The following is a 22,709-nucleotide window of genomic DNA, read 5'->3' on the forward strand; positions in this document are numbered from 1 at the left end:
GATTTTGGCCCAAGTCATGATCTCAGGGTGGTGAGATTGAGTTCCACATTTGGGTTCCATGCTGGGTGTAGAAACTGCTTAAGATTCTCTTGCTCCCTCTCCCTCTCCCCCTCCCCCACTCCTACTCATGCTCTCTGTCTTAAAAAAAAAAAAAAAAAAGCCAAATTTCCAAATCTTCTATATATACCCTGCTATAATGAATACAGAAATAAAATTTTAATAATTTAAATGAATACAATCATGTTATGCATAGTTTAACTTTTCTCACTGAGTAAGGTATCCTAGAAGTCTCTAGTCAAGTTAATCTAGAATTTGTTAACATCTAGATCTGTTGTATACTTTTTAATGACTACATGATAATTATATAGAATCTATACTATTGATGTTCCATTTTGTGTAATGCAGATGAAACAAATGCATCTGAGTGTTTAGGTTGATTACATGTTTTTTCTACCATAAGTTCTATGATTAATGGAGTGTGAACTCTAACATTTCCTCATTCTAGAGCATATATATCCTTAGCATAAATTCCTGTGCACAGACTAGCTAGCAGGGTCTGCATGTTTAAAATTAATAAATATTTCTAACTGCCTCCAGAAAGTGTTTACCCCACCTATAAGGTAGGAGAATGTGTGTTTGTCCTCACACCTTGCAAAAGCGAATCATTTATCATCTTTCAGAATGTAAAAGTATAGACTAGAAGTGAACTTATTGTAATCTTTTTTTATTGCTATGAAGACCTTCCATTTCCGCTCTCTTTTTAAATTTCCTTTGTACATCCTTCTGCCCCCCCCTTTATTATTGGCCTATTCATCTACAACAACTTTTTGTGTATCCCTTTTTAGTGCACTGCAGATAGTTTCCTTAGTTTTCCACTTGTACTTCAGCCTTATTTATGAAGTTTTTAATAATATAGAAGGTATTTTCCTTTTTAGTTTCTGGATTTTGTGTCATACTTAGGCTATTAAAATTTCAAGAATATAAAAACTATTAATTCTTTATGGGTTTTTAAAAATATATAGTACTTTAAGTAGACTTAAATGTGCATTATATACACACTCTCATGAACAGACATTTCTTGAAAGGAGACATACAGATGGCTATCAGACACATGAAGAGATGCTCAACATTACCCATCATCAGGGAAATGCAGATCAAAAGTACAATGAACTATCTCCTCACACCTGTCAGAAGGGCTAAAATCAAAAACACAAGAAACAACAAGTGTTGGTGACGATGTGGAGGAAAAGGAATCCTCATGCATTGTTGGTGGGCATGCAAACTGTGCAGCCACTGTACACAAGTATGGAGATTCCTCAAAAAATTAAAAATAAAACTACCCTATGACCCAGTTATTGCACTACTGGGTATTTACCCAAAGAAAAAGAAAATGCTAATTCAAAAGAACATATGCACACCTATGTTTATTGCAGCATTATTTACAATAGCCAAGTTATGGAAGCCCCAAATGATAGATGAAAGGATAAAGAAATTATTTATATATATATTTATATACATATGTGTGTGTACATTGTATACATACACAATGTAATATTACTCAGCCATATAATAGCATGAAATCTTGCTGTTAGCAACAATGAGAATGGATCTAGAGTATATTATGCAAAGTAAGAAAAAGACATACTGTCTGATTTCACTAGTATGTAGAATTTAAAAAACAAAACAAATGAACAGAGGGGAAAAAAGAGACAAACCAAAGAACAGACTCTTAACTACAGAGAGCAAACTGTTGGTTATCAGAGGGGAGCTGGGGGAGGAGCTAGGTGAAAAAAATGATAGGGATTATTACAGGAGGGCACTTGTGATGAGCACCAGGTGATGTATGGAAGTGTTGCATCACTATATTGTACACCTGAAACTGTTATAACACTGTATGCTAGCTTTAATGGGTTAAAAAATTTTAAATGTAATAAAAAATTTTTAAATAACAAATATACAAGATCTCTTAGATTAGTATTTTTATGGTATTCTAACTTCCCCCTTTTCATATTAAATATAGCATACAGAAATTGAACATAGAGGTCTAAGTACATATTTTGGATATTTGCAATGGAAATAGAAAAATAAATGATTAGCAAGCTGTTAGAGTTGCAGTCAATGATGATGAAAACTCATTGACTCACATTTAGACATACTCTAGCTAATATACAAAATATATTAGCTTTGGAAAATATGAAGTCCTGACCTATTTAGTAGTTCAGTAAATTTAACTTTTTTCCCAACTCAGAATTGGTTAGGAAGATGTTTGGTCTCACTTGTTAGGTGCTTGTTATAAGGTAAAAATAAAGATTTTATTATGCTGTACACCTTTCTTGTGTTCTGTATTTTTTTTATGAAGCAGACAAAAATAACTCATTGTCTCAGGAGAAAAGTTCTTGTATGTTTTAGATATGTCTGGAAGCAGGAACAACAGCAAAACAACTGGATTCAAAAAGAATGAAAAGAATAGTGGTAAGTTTGGTGTAATGATGACAGACCCTTGTCCATGTCACTTTAAAGAAGTAAATATGGTATAATGCAGTTGTAACTGTTGTGCTTATGAGGGGTCATCTGCAGGCCAGACATATTTGATATCCTTTCTCAAAATTAGTATAAATAGGTGAAAAAATGGGCTCTACTCAGGTAGTGTTTGAATTCTCAGTGTCTTTTTTTGAGAGTGGGGATAGTTAACATAGTAAGAGTAGTGCTTCTCAAACTTAACATGCATGTAATTGCCTGGGAATCTTGTTAAAATGAAGATTCTGCTGCAGTGGGTCTGGGAACAGGCTCAAAGTCTGAATTTATAACAAACTCCCAGGAGCAAGAAGCTAGAGAAAAGGTGTTCCTTGAATTTGGTTGTATTTTGAATAAAACCAGATGGTAGTACTTGTCCTGCAAGTACTTGTCTGAAACAAAGTAGGTGCTTCTAGAATCTCCTAATACTTCTCACACAGAAGAATTCTTCCTTTTACAAAAGGGTTTGCCAAAGATAGTCTAGCAAATTCTGCCAGAGTTCTAAATAATATATTAGGAGAATTTTTAAGAATCCACTAGTGCTAGGGGATTAGAGTTAGTGATGTTAGAAAAAGATCTTTTAACTTGAGAATTTTGCCCATGTGAAAGTCACCATGTTTTCTGCTTGTAAGCTTTTGTACCCTTCTTATCTCAGTGACTATTAAGAATCAATAAGTGTGATTTGGAACCAGAGGACCTGAGTTATGTATTAGCCGTGCTGTGTAACCTTGGGCATGTGTCCTCATTGCTCTGAGCCTCATTTTCTTCTTCTGTAAAAACAAGGTCAATATGTTTGCCCTTCTGGGTTCATGTAAAGTTTAAAACAAAGTCTTTAGGATAGTTTTTGGCACACTTAATATGCTCTAGCTATTGCTGATCTGATTCTTTCCCTTCTCTGATCCAAAGTATAGGACATTACATGATGCGGGAGCAATGTGTGTGTGTGTATATATATATATATATTTTTTTTTTTTTCCTTTCTGTCAGAAGATATGGAGACTTGAATTCTTTTAGGTTACTCCCTTACTTAATGTTAATCAGCATCCTAGCTTTTCATGTCTGGAAGGGCTAGTAGACTCTAATCTTACCACTCCTTTAAAACATAGTATTTAAATTTTATCAAATTGCCCTTTCTTTTTCCTTAGCCCTCACAGGAATTACTCTCTACAGACATCTGAAAGACTATCTTCTAAGCAAAGAACAGTTACATGAAAATAACTATCCCCAACCCAACCCTGAGAAACCGGGAAGTATTCTTTTAACCACAGGCATGACGAAAGCTCTTGTAAATGACAGTAAGTATGTGGAACTGAAAATGATCCTCACTCCTTACCAGAGTTGGAACAGTAAAAGGATTATTTCCCTTTCCAATTCATTTCTAGTATCTAAGTAGTTTATTTACATAATTTATTTATTAAATCTTAATCATTTCAGATAAGTACTAGCATTACCTCCATTCACAGGTCAAATGACTTCTCAGGAGTCCCTCTGAAAATAAGTAGTAGAGCCAGGATTTAAACCAGAGGAGTCTGAGTCTGGAGTCTTTACTCCTACTTTTTATATACATATGCAGTGTCTTGTTTTGAATACTTTGTATCCTTTCATTAGGAATTCTTATCAAAAGATTTACAATTAGTATTGTTATTCTACATTTTCTCTAAAAACTAAGCATCGTTAGTTAAAATTCATTCCTCCCTCACAAAAAGGAGAAAATATAGTATACTTAACACCACAACTGTCAAGTCTTAGGTCCATTAGAGTTTGAAATGCAGTTACAGAAATATTTTTCAGTGACTAGAAAATATTTATCTTTTGTATGGTTAACAACTTTTCTCAGGATTATCTTTGTCATTTGTGCTATTTTTTTTCTAAATCCTTCACCCAGTTAAGAATGTGAGCTCTGAAGGGGGAAGGCAAATCTGGGTTTGGATGCTGGATAAGTCCTTTAACCTCTCCCAAGCCTTGGTTTACCCAGTTCTGGATTGTAGTAGCTACTCCATCAGGCTGTTGTGAGAATCAGTTCCAGGAATGCATGTGAAGCGCTTGGCACAGTGCCTGCCTCAGAAGCTCATAATAGACATTCAGATAAAAGTTGCTACTGTCATCAGAACCAGTTTAAGGATCATTAATAAAAAATATTCATAACTGGATCTAATGAAAAGCTCAGATATCCTTAATATACCTGCAGGTCACTATATGTGTAAAAGGGATAAAATAACAAGACAGGCATCCTATTTCAGGAGCTCCTGTGTAGTAACATGGATAGCTCATTAAGTTGGCTCCAGCCACACTGTGGTGCACAATTATCTGGCACTAGGCTGAGTCTGGAGGCAAGCAGGGGATGCCTCCTTGGGGAAGGGCAGCCCTGGTACCATGAGCAGGTCACCCGCAAATATTCCTTTGAGTAGCTCTGTTCCTTTCCTGTGACTTCGTGGTCAGCACTGGGTGTATAATCCGTGCATGATCAAGAATGCACAGGCAGTAATTCCCTGTACTTCCATCCATTTTTCTTTCCATATATTCATGAATAATTTTACTTCCTACTTTGTTTTAGCTTCAAGGAAGATATGCTGTCGTTGTGGGAAAATATATGGTGTGACATCCACGGGCAAACACAGCAGGGTAGAAGAATGTAACTACCACTTCGGCCCTGTGCTGAGTCATAAAGGCAAGTGCTGGGTAGTTGTGTTTCATTGGGTGACCGGACAGTGCCCGAGCTGTTGAAGGAAAAGTGGAATGAAGTATTCCCTTCACTGTATGTGTTAAATGCAGTCCTGCAAAGAGAGACAGTACCTAGTGAAGCTTGAATCCCGAACACCTAGCTCTGAGCACTGCCTCCTACCCTGCGGCCTGTGGGCCCAGGAAGCTCCCAGGCTGGGACAGTTGTGCGGGGGACCTCCAGGCAGTCAGCTGCCTCCAGTCTTCACCTGCTTTGCACCTGCCAGGATTAGAATAATTTCTTTGCCACCCCACCCGGCAGTGAGTGATGAACTCTTGATTCCTTCCCCTGTCGGCCTCAATCTTCCCTGCAACACAGTAAATTGGCTACAGTCCAGTCAACTGGATGTTTTTCCTCCACAAGCCAGAAACCCGGGTGCCATCCTGTCTCTCCATTGGGCACCTTTGTATCTTAGCCGTGCATATGTCTCCTTTGTTCCTGCTCCGAGATATGGCCTGAACCTGCTCCTTCTCCACCTTCCTCAGGTGCCCCTGCCTGGGTCCAAGCCACCCCCACTGCTGTCCTCAGTTGCAACACTGCCCTCTTGCTCAGTCTCACTGCTTCTATCACCCCTTAATCCCCGCAAATCTATTTTTCACCCCAAGCCCCTAGGATAACTTTTTTTTTTTTAGGATAACTTTTTATATCACATTTCCAGTCCTGTCTCTGCCCAGCTTTGATTAAAAGCCTTCAGTTACTTTGCTGACCTTGGGGGATGTGGCCTCCACCCCCCATCGTCCATGCTGTCCGTTGTCCCCTTCACAGCACCCTGGCCCTCTATCCAGAGCTTCGTTGTCTGTTGTCTCTGCTTTTGTCATGGCCGGGTCCTTCCACAAGGTCCTTTCCCAGCCCCACCATCTGAAAGAGGTCTAACCCTCTTCTGTCCCAACATCTGCCTCTTCCTTTCATTGCACTTAACTACATTCTGGAATGATCTAGTCATTCATCTGCCATCTCCAAAAGACTGAAAGCTTTGGGAGGGACCACCACCCATTCTTGTTTTTTCTCTCTGTTGTTCCCTCAGCACCTAGCATAGTACCTGACACATATAGGCTGTCAATAAATATTTGGGTAAATGGGTGGACAGATAAATTATTGATGTACAGATGGGCATGAATATGAATGGGACTGTAATGAATAGTATGAAGGAGATAAAGCAGGGAGAAGGAAATAGAACAGAACAGTGGGCATTGAATTGAATGATTGAATGACAATAGATAAACATGGATAAATCGTCAAGTAAATCAGGCAGGTTTGGCCTAAATGCTGAGAGCACAGAAGGCTTAGTTTCAGATGGGGGAGGGACTGTGAATTCCAAAAGAAGAACAAAGAGGGAAGAGTAAGTGTAGCAGACAGACCAGTTGGGCTAACCAGACAACACAGCGTAATGAAGAGAACAAGGACTCTGGAGCCAGCAGACCTGAAATTTAGGGCTTTTTTTTTTTTTTTTTTTTTTTGCCACCTATTTTCTCTGAGACCTTGGGCAAATTATTAAAGCTCCCTTGAGCTCTCGTTTCCACCTTCATAGAATGAGCTTTATGTGGCAGTTCAGTGAGCTGATACATGTCAAAGTCCTGGCTTATTAATAGATGCTGTGTTCTCTGTCTCTGGTTCTCTGTCTCCCCTTCTCATCATAAAGCTGTGGGGTTTCAAAATTGGGGGAGTAATGTACGGCTGGTTAAGCAAGAGCCTTCAGTGCCAGCCTGAGAAGTTTGCATTTAATCAGTAATGCACCAGGGGAAGACTTGAGGAAAATGATATAATGTATATGTGCTTCAGGAAAATCAATCTTAACCACATTTTATAGGAAAACAGGTGCAGAAACCACTGGAGACAGAAGGACTTGATGGAACAGTTGGGAGAATGTCACCTCGGCCGAGGAAAGAAGGGCTGAGGTGAATAGGGAGCAGATGAGATGGAATATGGGAGTGGAGTAAGAAAAGAGATACAAAGGCTTGGGATTATGGCTGTGAAAATGTGCAAAGTGCCAGTCAGAGATGCAGAAGGAGAGGGCATCAGGCTTTGGTAGGTCCAGCCAAGGCTGGAGGCGCCATCTTGTTGTGGTCTCAGTCTACATAACTGGGTGATGTCTCTTGGGTCAGATCAACAACTCAGACACAAGAAGGGAGAAGGTGGTTGTTGGAGCCCCTCAACCAGAGGGCTCTAGTAGAGAGAAAAGGTCAAGGAGTAGGGAAGTTTGAAAAGATAGTTGAGGTAAAGTCAAAGCACAATAAAAAAGTGACACCTGGATGCCTGGGTGGCTCAGTCAGTTAAGTAACTGACTATTGATTTTGGCTCAGGTCATGATCACAGGGTCCTGGCATCAAGCCCTGCATGGGCCTCCCTACTCAGCAGCGGAGTTTGCTTGAGATTCTTTCTCCCTCTTCCCCCCCCCCACTCATGTACCTGTGCTTGCTCGCTCTCTCTCTCTCTCTCTCTCTCTCTCTCATTAAATAAATAAAATCTTAAAAAAAAAAAAAGTGATACCAGAGAATGGCTGAGGGACCAGGGCAAAATGAGGGAAAGAGGAAGAGAGGGGATGGAAGATGTTCAGGACATTGGTAATTGTAATTCATCTTCTAAGTGCAACCCAAGAACTCTGTTTCCAGGAGTTGATTTTTTCTGTTCATTATGTAATATCTAAAAATAGGACTTTGTCGGGGCACCTGAGTGGCATCTGCCTTTGGCTCAGGTCATGATCCCAGAGTCCTGAGATTGAGCCCCACATCGAGCTCCTTAGAGCCTGCTTCTTCCTCTCCCTTTGCCCCCTCCCCCAACACCCCGCTCATGCATGTGTGCTCTCTCTTTCTCTCAAAAAAATAAAATCTTATAAAAAGTGAAAAAATAAAAATAGGACTATGTGGAGTGCACATTGCACAGCAATGTCCTTAAAGATCTTTGAGGGTAAGGTAAGACACATGCTCTGGAAGTGAGCCACTTCTGCTTTATAAAGCTTGCCTGTTTTGATATTTATTTTTTGTTGGTTGCAGTCCTCAGTGGCTTAGAAACACGGTACAGCTGTTGTGGAGGTGTCCTTGGATCTGCTGGGTGTCAGGTCGCCAAGGTAGGGCTTGTCATCCAGAGTCCTCTCATTTTAAGACCAGAGGTGTTGCTTCCAACGATCAATAAGCCTTTGAAAGAATTAATTAGCTAATTTTTAATAAAATTATTATGAGCTTAATTGCTCCTTCAGAAATATATAGTAATTTATTTTGCAATGTTTATTTCAGCTTCATGTTCATGACCAAAAAGAAAACATCAAGGGATTTGTGAAGACTTTTGTCAAGTCCCCTCCTCCTGATGGCAATCCTGGCGTATTTGCTGTGAATTGTGAGGTGGTATGTCAATGTTTTCTCTTTACCTTATTGCAGTAATTGCAAGTGAATAATTCTGGAGCATTCTGCATTGCATAACAGCACTTCGCTGGGCTTTATCTTCATCCCACATAGCTCTGCAGTGTAGTTCACATATTTTCAGAAGCAACTAAAGTTGAATAGAGTTAGGTGACTTAAAGGAACTCCTATATTTTGTAAGGGATAGAGCCAGGAATTGCTCCCTGGTCATCTTTTTATTTATTAATTTTTCCTTTTATATCACCGATGGTGATCCTACTCCTCAAAATGGTGAAACTCTATGGGTAGAAAATGTTTTAAGTAGTACCCATTATCCCCAGAATAAACATAAAAGCTAGAATAAATTTTTGAAAACTATTGTTTATAGAGACAATAAAATACTTAGAGGGATTTTTCTTTATATGAGAATCAAAAGGAAAAAAGTAGGGAACAAATAGAACTTGGAATCCTATGACCTGGGAAGCTCCACCACTTACCCACAGGCACCCCAGAGCAAGGCTCCTGGATGCTCTCATCTGTAAAGTATGGGGTTAATAATTACTCCATGGTTACTGTGAAAATCAGATATACTATAATATGGGATTATATTCCCACGTACATTGGATGTGTCAAACATCATGTGAACAACTTCTCTACAGAAACATAAAATTTTAATTCCCTATAGTGTATTTGGAGAACAGATTTGTAGAGTTTAATTATAATAAATACAGAAGGGCCTTGTTCAGTTTGAAGCTGAGGTCTGTAACTGGAAACAATTAAGGCTGTTTCAGGCTTTGAAATCCACTGTCATTATCATGTCGTCCTCTGCAATGCCATGTTTATATGTTTATGGTAAAGATTTTCTTTTTTTCGTTCAACAAGACCTATAACTGCAGTTTTCCACTGTGGTAACACTCAATCCCTACGTCACACTAGCCATATTTTATTTTTTGAGAGCGAGCATGTACACGTGTGAGTAGGGAAGGGGCAGACAAAGAGGGAGAGGGAGAAGCTTAAGCAGGCCCCACGCTCAGTGCAGAGCCCAATACGGGGCTCCACATCACAACCCTGAGATCATGATGTGAGCTGAAATCAAGAGCCATGAGCTTAACTGATGAGCCACACAGGCACCCCTCATACCTGTGGCTCGTGGCTGCTGTATTAGTATAGAAATAGAACGTTTTATCATCATGGAATGATCTACTGGATAGCACTGATCTTTAATGAAAATAATTGTAAAGACTAAGCCAAGAAAATGGAATTATTTTATTAGCAGAAATATTACTAACATTAAAGAAAAAAAATTAAAGCTTGTAACATCTTTTATAAGACCGTCAGATCCACTGACTGGCTTTTGTTAGCAAATCCAAATAATATACTTAAATTGAATATTCTAGTTAGAAATACCCCTTTAAGATATTTCAGATGTTAAAATGTTTACTGAATATGATATGTAAGTTTAGTATTTCCCCTTTTCCAGTGCTATACAGCCAAAGGTTTGGAACTTACTCAAGTGACAGTAGTTGATCCCAGCCTCCAGGTGGTTTACGATACATTTGTGAAACCAGATGATGAAGTCATTGACTATAACACCAGGTATGTATTATATAAGAGTTAGCTTTTGAGAATGTAGAATATTCAACATGTTGTTTAGGAGAGTTTTAGCTTAGTACCTTTATTGAGTCAATGTTACAGCATTTTTTAACCCGAATTGCCTCACAGTTCATAAAAATGGTTATATGTATAAAAAACTCCATAAAGGTTGCTATTATCCAAAAATACATTTTGTATACTAATCTTTCTCCTGACCGCTTTGGATTTTTTCCTATTTATTTTGGCCACATGTGAATAGCCCTATCTATTTTCCTGGGGTTTTTTCCAGCTTTATTGGAGTATATTGATAAACAAAACTGTAAGTAGAGTTACAGTTGCTGTACTTCTATTGGTACTTATTCTTCCATGTTTTTTTTAAGATTTTATTTATTTATTCACAAGAGACACACAGAAAGAGAGAGGCAGAGGCACAGGAAGAGAATTAGGGAGCCCGATGCAGGACTCGATCCCGGGACTCCTGCCCTGAGCCAAAGGCAGACACTCAACCACTGAGCCACCCAGGCCACCCCTGTTCTTCCATGGTTTTAATGCACTCTTCCCTAACTGCTTTTTTTGGAACAAGTCAGGAAGTACTTGGTAATTATTGATATTCATAGTGACAAAATGATAACTGTGGGGCTTGCATTATAAATAATTTTTGAGTCTCAAAAAAAAAAAAACTTCAAATGCATTCAATGCATTGTATTTTTTCAATGTTTTAAGATAAGACCAAGTACTCCACAATAATTTCCTCTTAATACAAATATTTGATGAATCATGTATCACATTCCCTAAGCTTGATGATGGAGCCAGGTATCTTTTTTAACTGTTCAAGTGTAATTGGAATACATTATCAGTTTCAGGTGCACAATATAATGATTTGTCATTTGTCTACATGTGAAATGATCACAATAAGACCTAGTTACCATTTGTCACCAAAGTTTAAAATTGTTTTTCTTATAAGGACTTTGAAGATTTACTTTTTTAACAACTTTCAAATTTATAGTACAGTATTAAAGATGATAGTTCCCATGCTGTACATTACATCCCCTTGACTTACAAGTGCAAATGTATTCCTCTTGGTCTCTTTAAGCCAGTTTTTCTACCCCCAACCGCCTTCCCCTCTGGAAACCCACCATTCTGATCTCCATATCTATGGGTTTTGTTTGTTCATTTATTTTGTTTTTTAGATCCCATGTAATAGTGAAATCCTGTGGCTTTTGTCTTTCTCTGATTTTTTCCAGTTAGCCTAATACCCTCAAGGTTCATCCATGTTGTCACAAATGGCAAGATTTCATTCATTTTTAGAGCTAAGTGGCATTTCTTTGTAGATATTATACCACATCTTCTTATCCATTCATCCATCAAAGAATATTTAGGTTGTTTCCATGTCTTGACTATTGAAAACAATGCTGCAATAAACACTGGAGTTCATATGTCTTTTCAAATTAGTGCTTTCATATTCTTCAGATAATACCCAGAAGGGTAATTAGTGGATCAAATGGTAGTTCTGTTTTTAATTTTTTGGGGAAGCTCCATGTTTTTCATAGCATATGTGACTGTGTACCATACATATTGTACATTGGCTGCACCAATTTATATTCCCAACAGTGCACGAAGGTTCCCTTTGCTCCACATCCTGGCTAACATTTGTTATTTCTTATCTTTTTGACATAGCCATTTTGACAGTCATGAGGTGATACCTTGTGGTTTCGATTTGCATTTCCCTGATGATGAGTGATATTGAGCATCTTCTCATGATGGTCTCATGGCCATCTGTATATGTTTACAAGAATATCTACTCAGATCCTCTGCCTGTTTTTTAACTGGCTTGTTTGGAATTTTTTTTGTTGAGTCATGAGAGTTCTATATATATTTTGGATGTTAACCTCTTATCAGATAAATGATTTGTAAATATAAGCTAGTATAGAGGGGTAACTGATGGTCATAATAAGTAAGATCTTTGTTTTTTTGTTCAGTGAATGTTAGTCACATTGGGTCAGTGATGTGTTCCAACTCTAACAAGAAATTCAGCGAGTTACCTTCTTGCATGCATTATGTGTCTTACTGGGGCAGGTTGTCTGGTGTGGTGGAAGATGACTTGAAGAACACTAAAACATCAATCCGTGATGTCCAAGCCATCCTGTTGAACCTGTTCAGTGCTGACACTGTACTAATTGGACATAGCTTTGAACATAGTCTGTATGCTCTTAAGGTAAACAGGCTTGTAATTTTTCAAAACAGCATGTGTTAAGACGGTAGTCCTTACCATTGTGTTATCATTATTTGTTGATTTGTCCTGTTAACCAAGAAAAAAAAGAATTTTGCTGTCCACGTTGATAATATAGCCCAGCCATCATAAACCAGAAGCAGTGTAAGACAGCTAAAGTCATTTGGCTCATCCAGATCAAAAAGAAAATCCATTGGTTATGATAAAACCAAAGTCATTGTTTGACATTGTCTTTAATCCTTATGTTTAATATTCATATGGTTAAGACTAGTTTATCTGACAAGTTATTTTATTCACCTACTTGGAGATGCTTTTTCATATTAAGTCAGATCTTATAGGTAGGCTCAAAATCAAATGTCATGTTCATTTTTCTTGGCATGATAGACTTGAAAATCTACTCTTTAATACACTTCAGGTTAAAATTATCTGTTCTTTGCTCTGTGTTCTAGAATAGGAGTCAGAACACTGTGGCCCATGACGGCCACCTATTTTTGCAGATATTTTTTGTTAGAACCACTGCTCTCATTCACTGCTGTATTTTCTGTGGCTGCTTTCATGCTATAACAGCATTGTTAAATAGTTACAACAGAGACCATGTGGTCTGCAAGCCCAAAATATTTACAACTTGGTACTGTTGAGAGTTTGGTGGCTACCTCTGTTCTAGAACACTAGTATCCAATGGAACTTTCTACATTTTCACTATCTACTGTGGTAACGCTAGCCATATTGGTTACTGAACATTTATAATATGTCTAATGTGACTGAGAAAATGATTTCATTTTTTATGTTAAATTTAATAGCCACATGTGGTGGCTATGGCTTACTACTTGTACAGCTTTTAAACTTTGGAGACCTTTGCTGATTATTTGTTTGGCTACCCCTAGGACTTACCTTCATGCGGAGATAGGCTAGTTCTTCTTTAGTGCAAGAATACAAATAAAGCCATTTAAATTTCATAGGTAAATGTCAGCCTTGTTCTCTGTAAAGCTGGTATTCAAAGTATAGATTTGTTTCAAATAGCAGTGTTGTCTTTGCATGTGACAGATAAGACTGGGATGTGCTTCCACCCAGACCTACCACAGGATGGGGAAAAAAGAGGTGGGGAACCTAAGTTTTGAGAAAACTCTTTCAGGGTATCCCTCTGTCACCTCAGAGATCTCACGTCTCAAACTGAACTTCTCACCATGACTTTGTGTTTCCTTTTTTATGAACCATTCTATTCCACTTGTCTCCCAGACCAGAAAATTTCAAACCATCACAATTCTTCATTGTAATCAGTTTATTTTTTTCTGTCCAAATAACCCATGGATTTTCCTATTTTTCTCTTTCCACCACCACCTTCTTTTATTTACTCAGTACCCCGCAGCTAGGAACTGGTGTCTGTTTGGTAGTTGACAAATTAAAGGAGAATTTAAAGTGCTTCTAAACATGGTACTAGGTGCTAAATGTTAAATTTCCAACTCCTCATTTTTCAAGGAGTCTTTAAATAACTCTTGAAGCTAATCTTCTTCCATGCTCCTTTCAAAATACAGCGCCCGTCCTCAAGAATCCTAACTGGTACCTAAGTTTCAGTGCTTTCAGTTATCTGACTGCTTTTCTTTTTATCTTATTTTCTGCTTTATGGAACTTCAGTAAGAATTTATTCATCATCTTTCATTTATAAGCACAGGAAATTTGGATGTAGATGGGATGGAGTCCTTGTCCATGTCCCCTTCCCAGACACAGACAAGTAAGCCACTAATACACGATAGGACATGTGCTAAGTTGAGGTGTGACACCCTCAGCTGAGTCCCAAGGTGGGAGGAGCGTGGCTCTGCATTTACCCCAAGTCTTTGTTGGAACCTCTTTGCACATACTGCCCCCTGTGGTGCTCACAGGAAGAAAGTGGATCCACAAGTCAGACTGCTTAGATTTGATTTCCAGAGACTCTACTAACTCTGTTCTTAATCTCTCAGAGCTGCAGTTCCCTTGGCTGTAAAAAAACAAAAAAGAATATAATAAAAGGAACAATAAAATAGCTATCTTATTAGGTTACTCTGCAAGTTGTAATGGATAATCCATGTGGAGTGCTTAGTGACAAATATATCTTAACTGCCTTCCATTCCTTGCCTGTGGAGCACGGTTCTGCTCCTACAGTGATTGTTGCTACTATCAGTGTTGTTATTCTTTGAGGAGAATTTGATAGGATTTCTCTTTCATTGGACAGTTAATTCATTCTTCAGTTGTGGACACGACAATTCTGTTTCCTCATCGGCTAGGCTTGCCTCACAAAAGATCCCTCAAGAGTCTAGTAGCTGACTACCTGCAGAGAATCATTCAGGATGATGGTAAGAGCCTGTTTGCTCATGATTAATCCTAAATCTGACTTGAGTAAACAAACCATGTAATTCATGGTAAAAGGTCTGCTTTCTGAAATACTTCAGGTTTTTCTTTATGGATTCTTCCCTAGCGTGGAGAACCCTAAAACCCCTGCTTATGTTAAAAGCACTATGTGCCAATGTCCACTGCCTGGTGTAGTCCTGGATCTTCCACAGGCATCAGACTAGCAATTACATGGAGAATGATGGCCAGATCATTGTTCGGCAAGTTGCCTGGCCTTTGAGCCCATGTATAAAACTTCAGTTGGTGTGGAGATCTAATTCCAGTCTAAATTTTCTTGGGTACCTCTTTCATATGTGCTTTTCATTAAATGAGATTCTAAAATTCACTGGGTTCAGGTTATCTCACTCACAGTAAATTGTGTGTGTATGTTAGAAGCAGTATAGTTCAAATTCAATGGATTCATCATATGTGGACTTGATGTATACTGACTGGTTTGTGTATCTTGCTCTCAGAACATTTTTTGTTTTTGTTTTTGTTTTTTTCCTGATGAAATACACCCAACATTAAACAAGTGAATCAAGTACAAGTAGAATTACCAACTACCCTGTCAGTGGCATTGCCATATGCACAGTGAGCAGTGTCTGCCTTGGAATGGAGGCCAGTTACTCTATACATTTGTGCCTATCCATATAGGTTCCTCGTTTGCACAATACAGAATTCTAAGAAAATTCTGAGTATTGAGTATGTTAAAATTTATGTTATAATACTATGTTTCTAAAGATTACCTAAGATATGGGAAGGCCGTCTGATCCTGTCATTAATTGTGCAAAATTCATTCTTTGTCTGTTAGACGCTAATGCTGTCTCACAGTGGGTCTTTATCTGCTTTGCTAAAAATTTTCACATCTCAAAAAATTCCTACAGAATTCTATTATAAAATGTAATGTGTTCTATTGAAGACCATCTTGAACCTTAGACATGAAAATATTTCACTTAATAAAAAACAGCTTATATAAACATAGAATACCCCATTTTTTTAGAATAATACAAGAAAGGAAAAATGCCATACCATTTTAGATGTGCTGATCATTGATTTTTCTTATCTAATCTCGTATATATTATTCTCATCAGAACCATAGGCTTTATATTTTGGGTAAATTTCATCCACTTTAAAAAATCACATCATTTTGTATCTAAGGTCATCATTCTTTGTGTAGAGAGTTGTACTTTTTCTAGCACTCTCTATTTTTGGCTTCTTGCCAGATCTCATTTACTAATACCTGCCACTTTGTTCTCTCTGGAAAAGAGGTACATGGAGAAGGTAACAATGTACTATCTTGTCACAGCAAAGTAGTGACAATGTGAGGAGAGGCTACATAAGAAAAGAGATGTTTGCTAATCTAGATTTATGTATAATATTTATAAAGCAATCAAAATCATGTTTTACTAAGTGAGCAGTGTTAATTTTTTATAAACATGAACTCAAAGCTTCGTTTTGAGAACAGCTGTGGGTAGTATCATGGATACAGTCATTGTATGTCTAACACATTGTTTTATATTCTGTGTTATTTGGAGATCACAACAATTCAAGTGAAAATGCGACAGCCTGCATGGAACTGGTTCTCTGGAAGGTAAAAGAAGACCTGAAAGGAAAGAAGTAATCACTTTGCCTGAGAAATTTCTTAAATCCCTGCATTGTTGTTTCAGTGATACCTCTGCTGCTGGCAGTAGAGTTTGGTCTAGGATGAGGTTTCCTGACCTTTTCTTCAAGGAGGAGAAATAAAAGTGCTATTGAGGTTTATTATATTTTCAAGGTTAAATTTCCAGTTTATTTCAAAAGTTGTGATTGAAGAATGGGGGAGGGAGCAGTTAGTGGGGAGGAATTAAGTTGGTTTGGTTTGAATTTTTGACTCCTCTTCATAGATAGCATGTTCCAATGGAACGTGGTTTAAAGTGGAATTAGTGGGTCTGTGACTCCCATAAAGGGTCACGTCATGTACATTTCTTTTTCTCTCTAAATATCTGAATCCATCTTTAACAATTTTTTTTAGATTTCATATATAAATAGAAGAGATGTTCCTCACAAAGCAAATGTAAACTTTTTGGTGTACTCTGTTAACATAAAGAATTTGGTCATATGGCTATTATGTAATGTGTTTTTATTCTAACCGGTGTATTGTTACTGAATTTTTTTTTAAGGCGGTATCCTGTGGATCTCCTAAACACACTAACCTGTATTCGCAACACCTGAATTGTCTAATTCCTTTGAGGAGTTGGCTCCATCTTTCTAAATTGCTTTCTCATAATGTGGAAATGACATGACTTTATTCAGTTTGATTCCCCTTAATATGAATCTTCAATATTAATGTTGCTAACATGCTACAAAATTACAAAGGTTTCATTGCCAATAGTACAGGTGAGTCAGAAATCACTAGGAAGGCCTCTGTGCCAGAAGGACATCAGTTACCCTCTGACTGTTGCTTGTGAGGATATGCGCTCAAACATCAGTTTTGCTGCCTTGGTATTGGGTGTTACAAGTAAATCGTAATCATCTTTTTCTTGCTGTCCCACGTTTGTCTTAGCGTCGTGTACTTGATGTGAAATAAAATAATTTAAATTTAGATAATTATGAATCTAGTATATAATTAAGGTCCAACTGTTATGGGGGGAAAAACCTTAATGTTTGTTCCAAAACCATATGTAAAATTTAAAAAGATTTTCTGCGTTTTCAGATTATCTTTGTTCTTGTTCAGTTTCACGTACTTTCAAACTAAGAGCTATTAGCAGTATCTCTACAGCATTTGGATAAAAAGCAAAAGGAACTATTGTAGCTATTTGAACCTATTTTTAAGGGCTCCTCATTGAGTTTCCACTCAGTTGATTCAGCCTTGCTTATGCTGTCTCCACTTGAATATGCTATTGTGAATAAAGCATCCTGGCTATTGTTTCTGAACGCATAAGGTGGAGTTAGTGGCAGGAATGGGAACTTTATGTGGTATGTTGAACTATTAAAAGAGATTCCAATTCTAAGCCCTCACGTCATATTGGAGAACTATGAGAGAAAAGTGGACTCGATGTTTCCAATCTCAGGCTGGAGAGACCATGTCTGGTGGTGTCCCCACCCACTGCTCTACGGGCAACTTCCTGAGAAGTTAGGGAATGGTAACTTGAAATTGTAATAAAGACATCTGGCAATACCTATGAGAAACATTCCCAGACGAAATATAGGTCGGCAAGACATTTATTCACTTTCTGTATGATCTCAGTGCAACGTTTGCCTATGGTATAAACTGTAAACTCACAACGGATCAACACTGAAACTTGGCAGTGTGCAGTAGGGATGTTCTGTTGATAGAACCCAGGCTTCCTACTTAATTTCTTAACAATGTCACCAGAGAAACTGAAACTAAATCCCATTATTTTAGCCAGCTTCTTCTCTAGTGATTCTTAGACTTCTACGGAATGAGATTTAAGTCTACTTTGTGATGTTAGTGCTCTGAATTGACTCATGGGCTCTGAAAACATATGACAGGGGTATCAAAAGACCAGATGAAATTGAAATGACTGCTACAGGTGAGGGAGAAAGTTTAGAGATGGATAGAAGAATCTGTTTTAAATTTTCATCTATGGCCTGATAGAACTAACGTATTTCCCCCCACTTTTCTCACCGGTGCTGTCAAGGGTTGGTGTGAGGTTTATTAACAAATTTCTTCTATACAGTGAAACATTTTATAGCATTCACGATGAAGGTAAATATCAGAAATATCTAAGATGATAATGAGTCATGCATCATAGTAATTGTACTCGCACACCTTCCTGTAAAGTCCATATTTTTAGAAAAATATATTATTGCATATGAAACCACAAACAGGCATTCTGATTTCAGCACATTCTTACTCAAAACAGTATATACAGTCCTACTGGAGTCAAAGTGTACTATAGATTCACACACAGGAGTTTTTGTGGTCATGTCCCAGACATAGCAATATATATATACACATTTTTATATTCCACGTCACCTCTGTTGGCAGAGTCTTGCTTGCTTGGCATCAGGGGTCTGACATGCCAGGGAAGGGGCAACATTACATACAAATGGATGTGGTTTGTTCTAGGCTGCTTCTTCGGCAGAGCAGTCGATCCCAGCGTAGGCAAACTTCTCATAGAGCGTGGTATTCACATAGGTCTAGGATAGCAAGAGTGGTTCAGACATAAGGGTCCCTCAATACTGCCTCTGCCATGGGCAGGTACAGTCACACCCCGGTTTCCTTAACTCATTTCAGTTCAAACACTAGGTACCTGGAGGACATTCTTCTGTCCTCAGGCCCCATGTTGTATTTGACATCTTTCCTCCTGAAGTTCATCCCTCGACTTCTGAATGTAACACTCCACAGTTTCTAGGCCACTCTCTGTGGCCTTTCTGAGGTCCCTCTGGAGCTGCCCCAGTCTCTCGGATCCTTTCTTCACCCCCCAACCCCCCACTGTGTGATATCACTCATGTCTCCAGTTTAATTACTGATTGGCTTGTGGTGACTTTCAGTCTATTTCCCTATCCTGGATTTGCCTTTCAACCCCAGATCTGTGTCACCAACTACCTGCTAGACATGTTTATGGAATTCCTGGCCCTCCCCCTAGGAACCTGCAGACCAGGCTAGACTGTCTACCGGCTGTGTGTCCTTAGACACATCACTTTCACCTCTTTGTATATATTTCTTCTGCAAAATTCAAGAGTCAGGCTAGATTCCTGATGAGGTTCCTTCTAGCTCAGAGGCTAATTTCTACCACGTGTGACTATCTTTCATAGAAATCTTATTACCTCTGAAATGGTAACATCCTCAAAGTTGGGGGCAGGGGGTACATCTTTTATGTCCCTCTAATATCTCAGGCTATGCCCAGAACAACTTGTTGAGTTGTATCGACTGTTTTTGTTGTTGTTGTTGTTTTGTTGTTTTTTAAGCCATATAGGGTGCATGAGGCATTGTGTTTCAAGAGCCTGCCCAGAACTCCATGCTTACCTTGCGTTCCTCTAACATCCTGTTTAAGGACACCAGGATCTGGGCAAATGAGGGCCTCTCGTAAGGCTTCTCCCGCCAGCATTGTCTCATGAGGTCATATCTTGGAAAAGAAAGAGTTAAGCATTGAACTCTGTGACTCAGCTTCAGTCCTTGGCATGGCCCAGTGTGGGGTATGGAAACAAGAGAAGATAATGTAGGCATTCCACACTTGGTCATCTGTCTATATTTAATCAATAGCACAAAACTACAGCCCCAAGTTTCTATCTGGCCTCCCACCTCCCTCCACAAGTCCTCTTTTCTTCTTCCAGCAAAACTAGTGCCTATCCTGAGTACCATTCCTATGGGATCTTGGTCTCAGCTCTTCTGATTATCTGGAAAGAACAGAGTCTAGAGCAACACTTCCCTTGGAATACCACATCTCTCAAAGGTTAGTGATTCATTGAAAAAAAGACTCCCATGTTCTAATAAATTTGCCAGGTGCCATCTATTGCATCTCTCAGGGATCAGCAGAGTAAAATCTTGAGAAGTCTTGCCATTACAAACAAAAAACCTATTTAACCTGACCTAACATGGAATTTGCCAACCATAAGTGGCCACAGCACTTCTTCCCCCTTGTGTCATCTATTTGTATCTTGTATGTCTCATGAACATAGTCTGGGAAGCCCTGGTCTAAGGCCGTACTCTCTCAAATGGGGTCAGAACCACTTACATTGCCAAAATGCTGTTTCCTGCGACTCACCTTAGACCTACAGAAGTGATGTCAGAGTAGGGCTCAAAATTTCACATTGGGACCAAATGCCTCACGGGAACCTGATGTGCACAAAAGGCTAGGAACCTAGCATGGTCTAGGTTTATGTCTCTGGTACCAGGGACATAATTAATACCACTCTTTCTTAGAATTGGCTCAGCTTGGACAATAAATTCTTTGCTGAACCTAGAGCCTTGCACTTTCACATCATGCCAGTCAGGCAGCAGCTACTTCAGGTAGCTCTGGGAATGGTGGTGAAAGCTAATCATTCTTCCCCAGGGAATAATTCTTACTCCTGGAAAATAATCCTTGCAGAATCAAGATTCTGTGACCAAAAAATCCATCTTCCTAATGTCACAGCTCTGAAATCTCTATCCCCAAAGTTAGCCTCAAGGCTTCAAACATTTATTCATGAATTTCTTTCAGACCTCCTCTGCATTTGTTGCCTTTCTTCATTTTCACCTTCTTGATACCATCACCTTAAGTTCCTCCCAGATGCCTATGCATATAAAGCTCTTAGCTCCCTGCCCACTGCACAATGGTCTTAGTTTAAGGAACCACCCCCGCTTTTTTTTGGCTCTTTGGGATCTCAATGTGTGTGTATGCATAGATATACACATATGTATGTGTGTATGAATCAGGTAACCCCTTCATTATACTCTGCCCAAGAAACATGCAGGGGAGGTTAAGATAAAATTGCCTTAGGGTGCAGCCTGACTTACACCTCGTCATCACAGTTTAGGGGCTTCTCCAGTCTGTAGCCCTGGGGCAGTTTCTCGTACAGTTCTGCGCATGTCATCCCGCAGTAGGGGGTGCCACCTGGAAGACAGAAAACCATGTTGCCCTAAGCCCCCTCTAGTGTGGAATGCAGTGTTTCCTGCCCCATGCCTCTCAAGCCAAGAGACTGGGAGAACGGCAGGGTGTGCCCAGGGAGGGTGCCCAGGCAGCATGGTCTCCCTCTGAGCAAACCCACTCCACATCACAGCGGCACATGTGCCACAAACCGCGCCACAGTGCAGCCGTTCCCTCAGTGGAAAGATCCAGCATGAGGAACCTGACTTATTGTGCTGTTTCCCTTCCCTAAGTCAGCCTGCACAACCCAGCTATTACACCGATAAGATGTCACTTTCCCCTACTTGGGAGCCTGCAGTTAGGTTATCCAGTTCCTATTTGTTCTATAATAGTGACTGACCAATTTTAATTCTAAATCATACAGGTTTATTATAGAAAACTTGGAAAATACCAAAAAAGTATGAAGGAAGCAAGCAATAGTTTGTATTACTCTTCTTTGTAGTTCTCTCAGGTTTTTCATGTGTAGTAATTATAAAACTGCAATCATAGCATAAGGAACTTTCTGGGTTTTGGCCTGCACGTTTTCACATGCTGCTAAATGGCCATCAGAGATGACTCTTCATGGCTGTGTGATGTACCATCTTCAAGTTGTAGAAGCAAACTTGTGATAGTTCTGTGACATCTCTGCTCAGAGACAACCTATAATGAAGCTCACAGCCACCAGGCTGTTAGTATTAAATATGACATTAGCTACAGGGCTCTCAAAAAGGAAACCTGGGAATAAACCTACAGAGAAACCTATAAAGTTCTATTCCCAGTCCCTTCTGGTGGTGCCACATAAAGACCTAAAAATGGCACCTGTGGAATTCCACAGTGAGGAAGCATAGGAGGGGCCCACCCCCATTGCCTGAAGTCTCACCTGGCGGATAAACTCGGATACTCACCTAAGCTAACAATCTCCCACAGTAACACTCCATAGGACCATCTGCAGGGGAGATGATGGAGAAACCAATAATCAGCAAACAAGGTGACCAGTTTTCTGCCTCAAAAGTCTGGATGACTGACGCTTTGCCAGAAAAGGAAATGTTAAACGTGTCCTCCCTAGGACAGGGCCCTGTATGTGGCATATGTGTCATCTCCTCTTAGGCCAGTGGAAGGATTCTAACAGGGAAACAGTGTTAGAGCCCCCACTGACTTTAGGCGGAGAACACAAAGTGGTACTGGGGACAGCAGGTGCATTTCTAAGCTGACAGACTGGAGTTAAATCCCAGCTCTGCCACCTGATCCTCGTGTCACCTGGGACAAGTTACTGAACCTCTTGAGGCCTTTTGGTTATTCTGAAAGTGGGGACACCAGTTGCTGCCTCGAAGTTATGCAGACAGGATGTGAGAGAACATATAAAATGTACCTTGCATGCAGTGAGGACACAAGTACTTGCCGGCCCCCCG

At 39.2% G+C, this 22,709-nt stretch overlaps 2 protein-coding genes across 3 annotated transcripts in view; one reads left to right on the forward strand and one right to left on the reverse strand.

Annotated features, from left to right (window-relative positions):
- Nucleotides 1-2,316: 2,316 nt before the first annotated feature.
- Nucleotides 2,317-5,321, forward strand: LOC121494329 (exonuclease GOR-like). Its single transcript, XM_041760615.1, has 3 exons — nucleotides 2,317-2,472; nucleotides 3,660-3,809; nucleotides 5,069-5,321. Exons 1-3 carry the CDS (start codon nucleotides 2,412-2,414, stop codon nucleotides 5,236-5,238), a joined length of 381 nt encoding a protein of 126 aa, XP_041616549.1. The 5' UTR covers nucleotides 2,317-2,411; the 3' UTR covers nucleotides 5,239-5,321.
- Nucleotides 5,322-10,339: 5,018 nt separating this feature from the next.
- Nucleotides 10,340-22,709, reverse strand: part of TEK (TEK receptor tyrosine kinase) — a 106,111-nt gene continuing 93,741 nt past the window's right edge. For both annotated transcript variants that reach the window (XM_041761572.1, XM_041761571.1), the window contains exons 20-23: nucleotides 22,206-22,246; nucleotides 21,192-21,288; nucleotides 19,722-19,821; nucleotides 10,340-18,892 (exon numbers count right to left, since the gene is read on the reverse strand). In XM_041761572.1, the coding sequence (XP_041617506.1) occupies nucleotides 18,818-18,892; nucleotides 19,722-19,821; nucleotides 21,192-21,288; nucleotides 22,206-22,246 (313 nt within the window). In that variant the 3' untranslated portion in view covers nucleotides 10,340-18,817. The remainder of the gene's footprint in view (nucleotides 18,893-19,721; nucleotides 19,822-21,191; nucleotides 21,289-22,205; nucleotides 22,247-22,709) is intronic.

This window comes from Vulpes lagopus, chromosome 7 (assembly GCF_018345385.1).
Source record: "Vulpes lagopus strain Blue_001 chromosome 7, ASM1834538v1, whole genome shotgun sequence".
Classification (NCBI taxonomy): Eukaryota; Metazoa; Chordata; class Mammalia; order Carnivora; family Canidae; genus Vulpes; species Vulpes lagopus.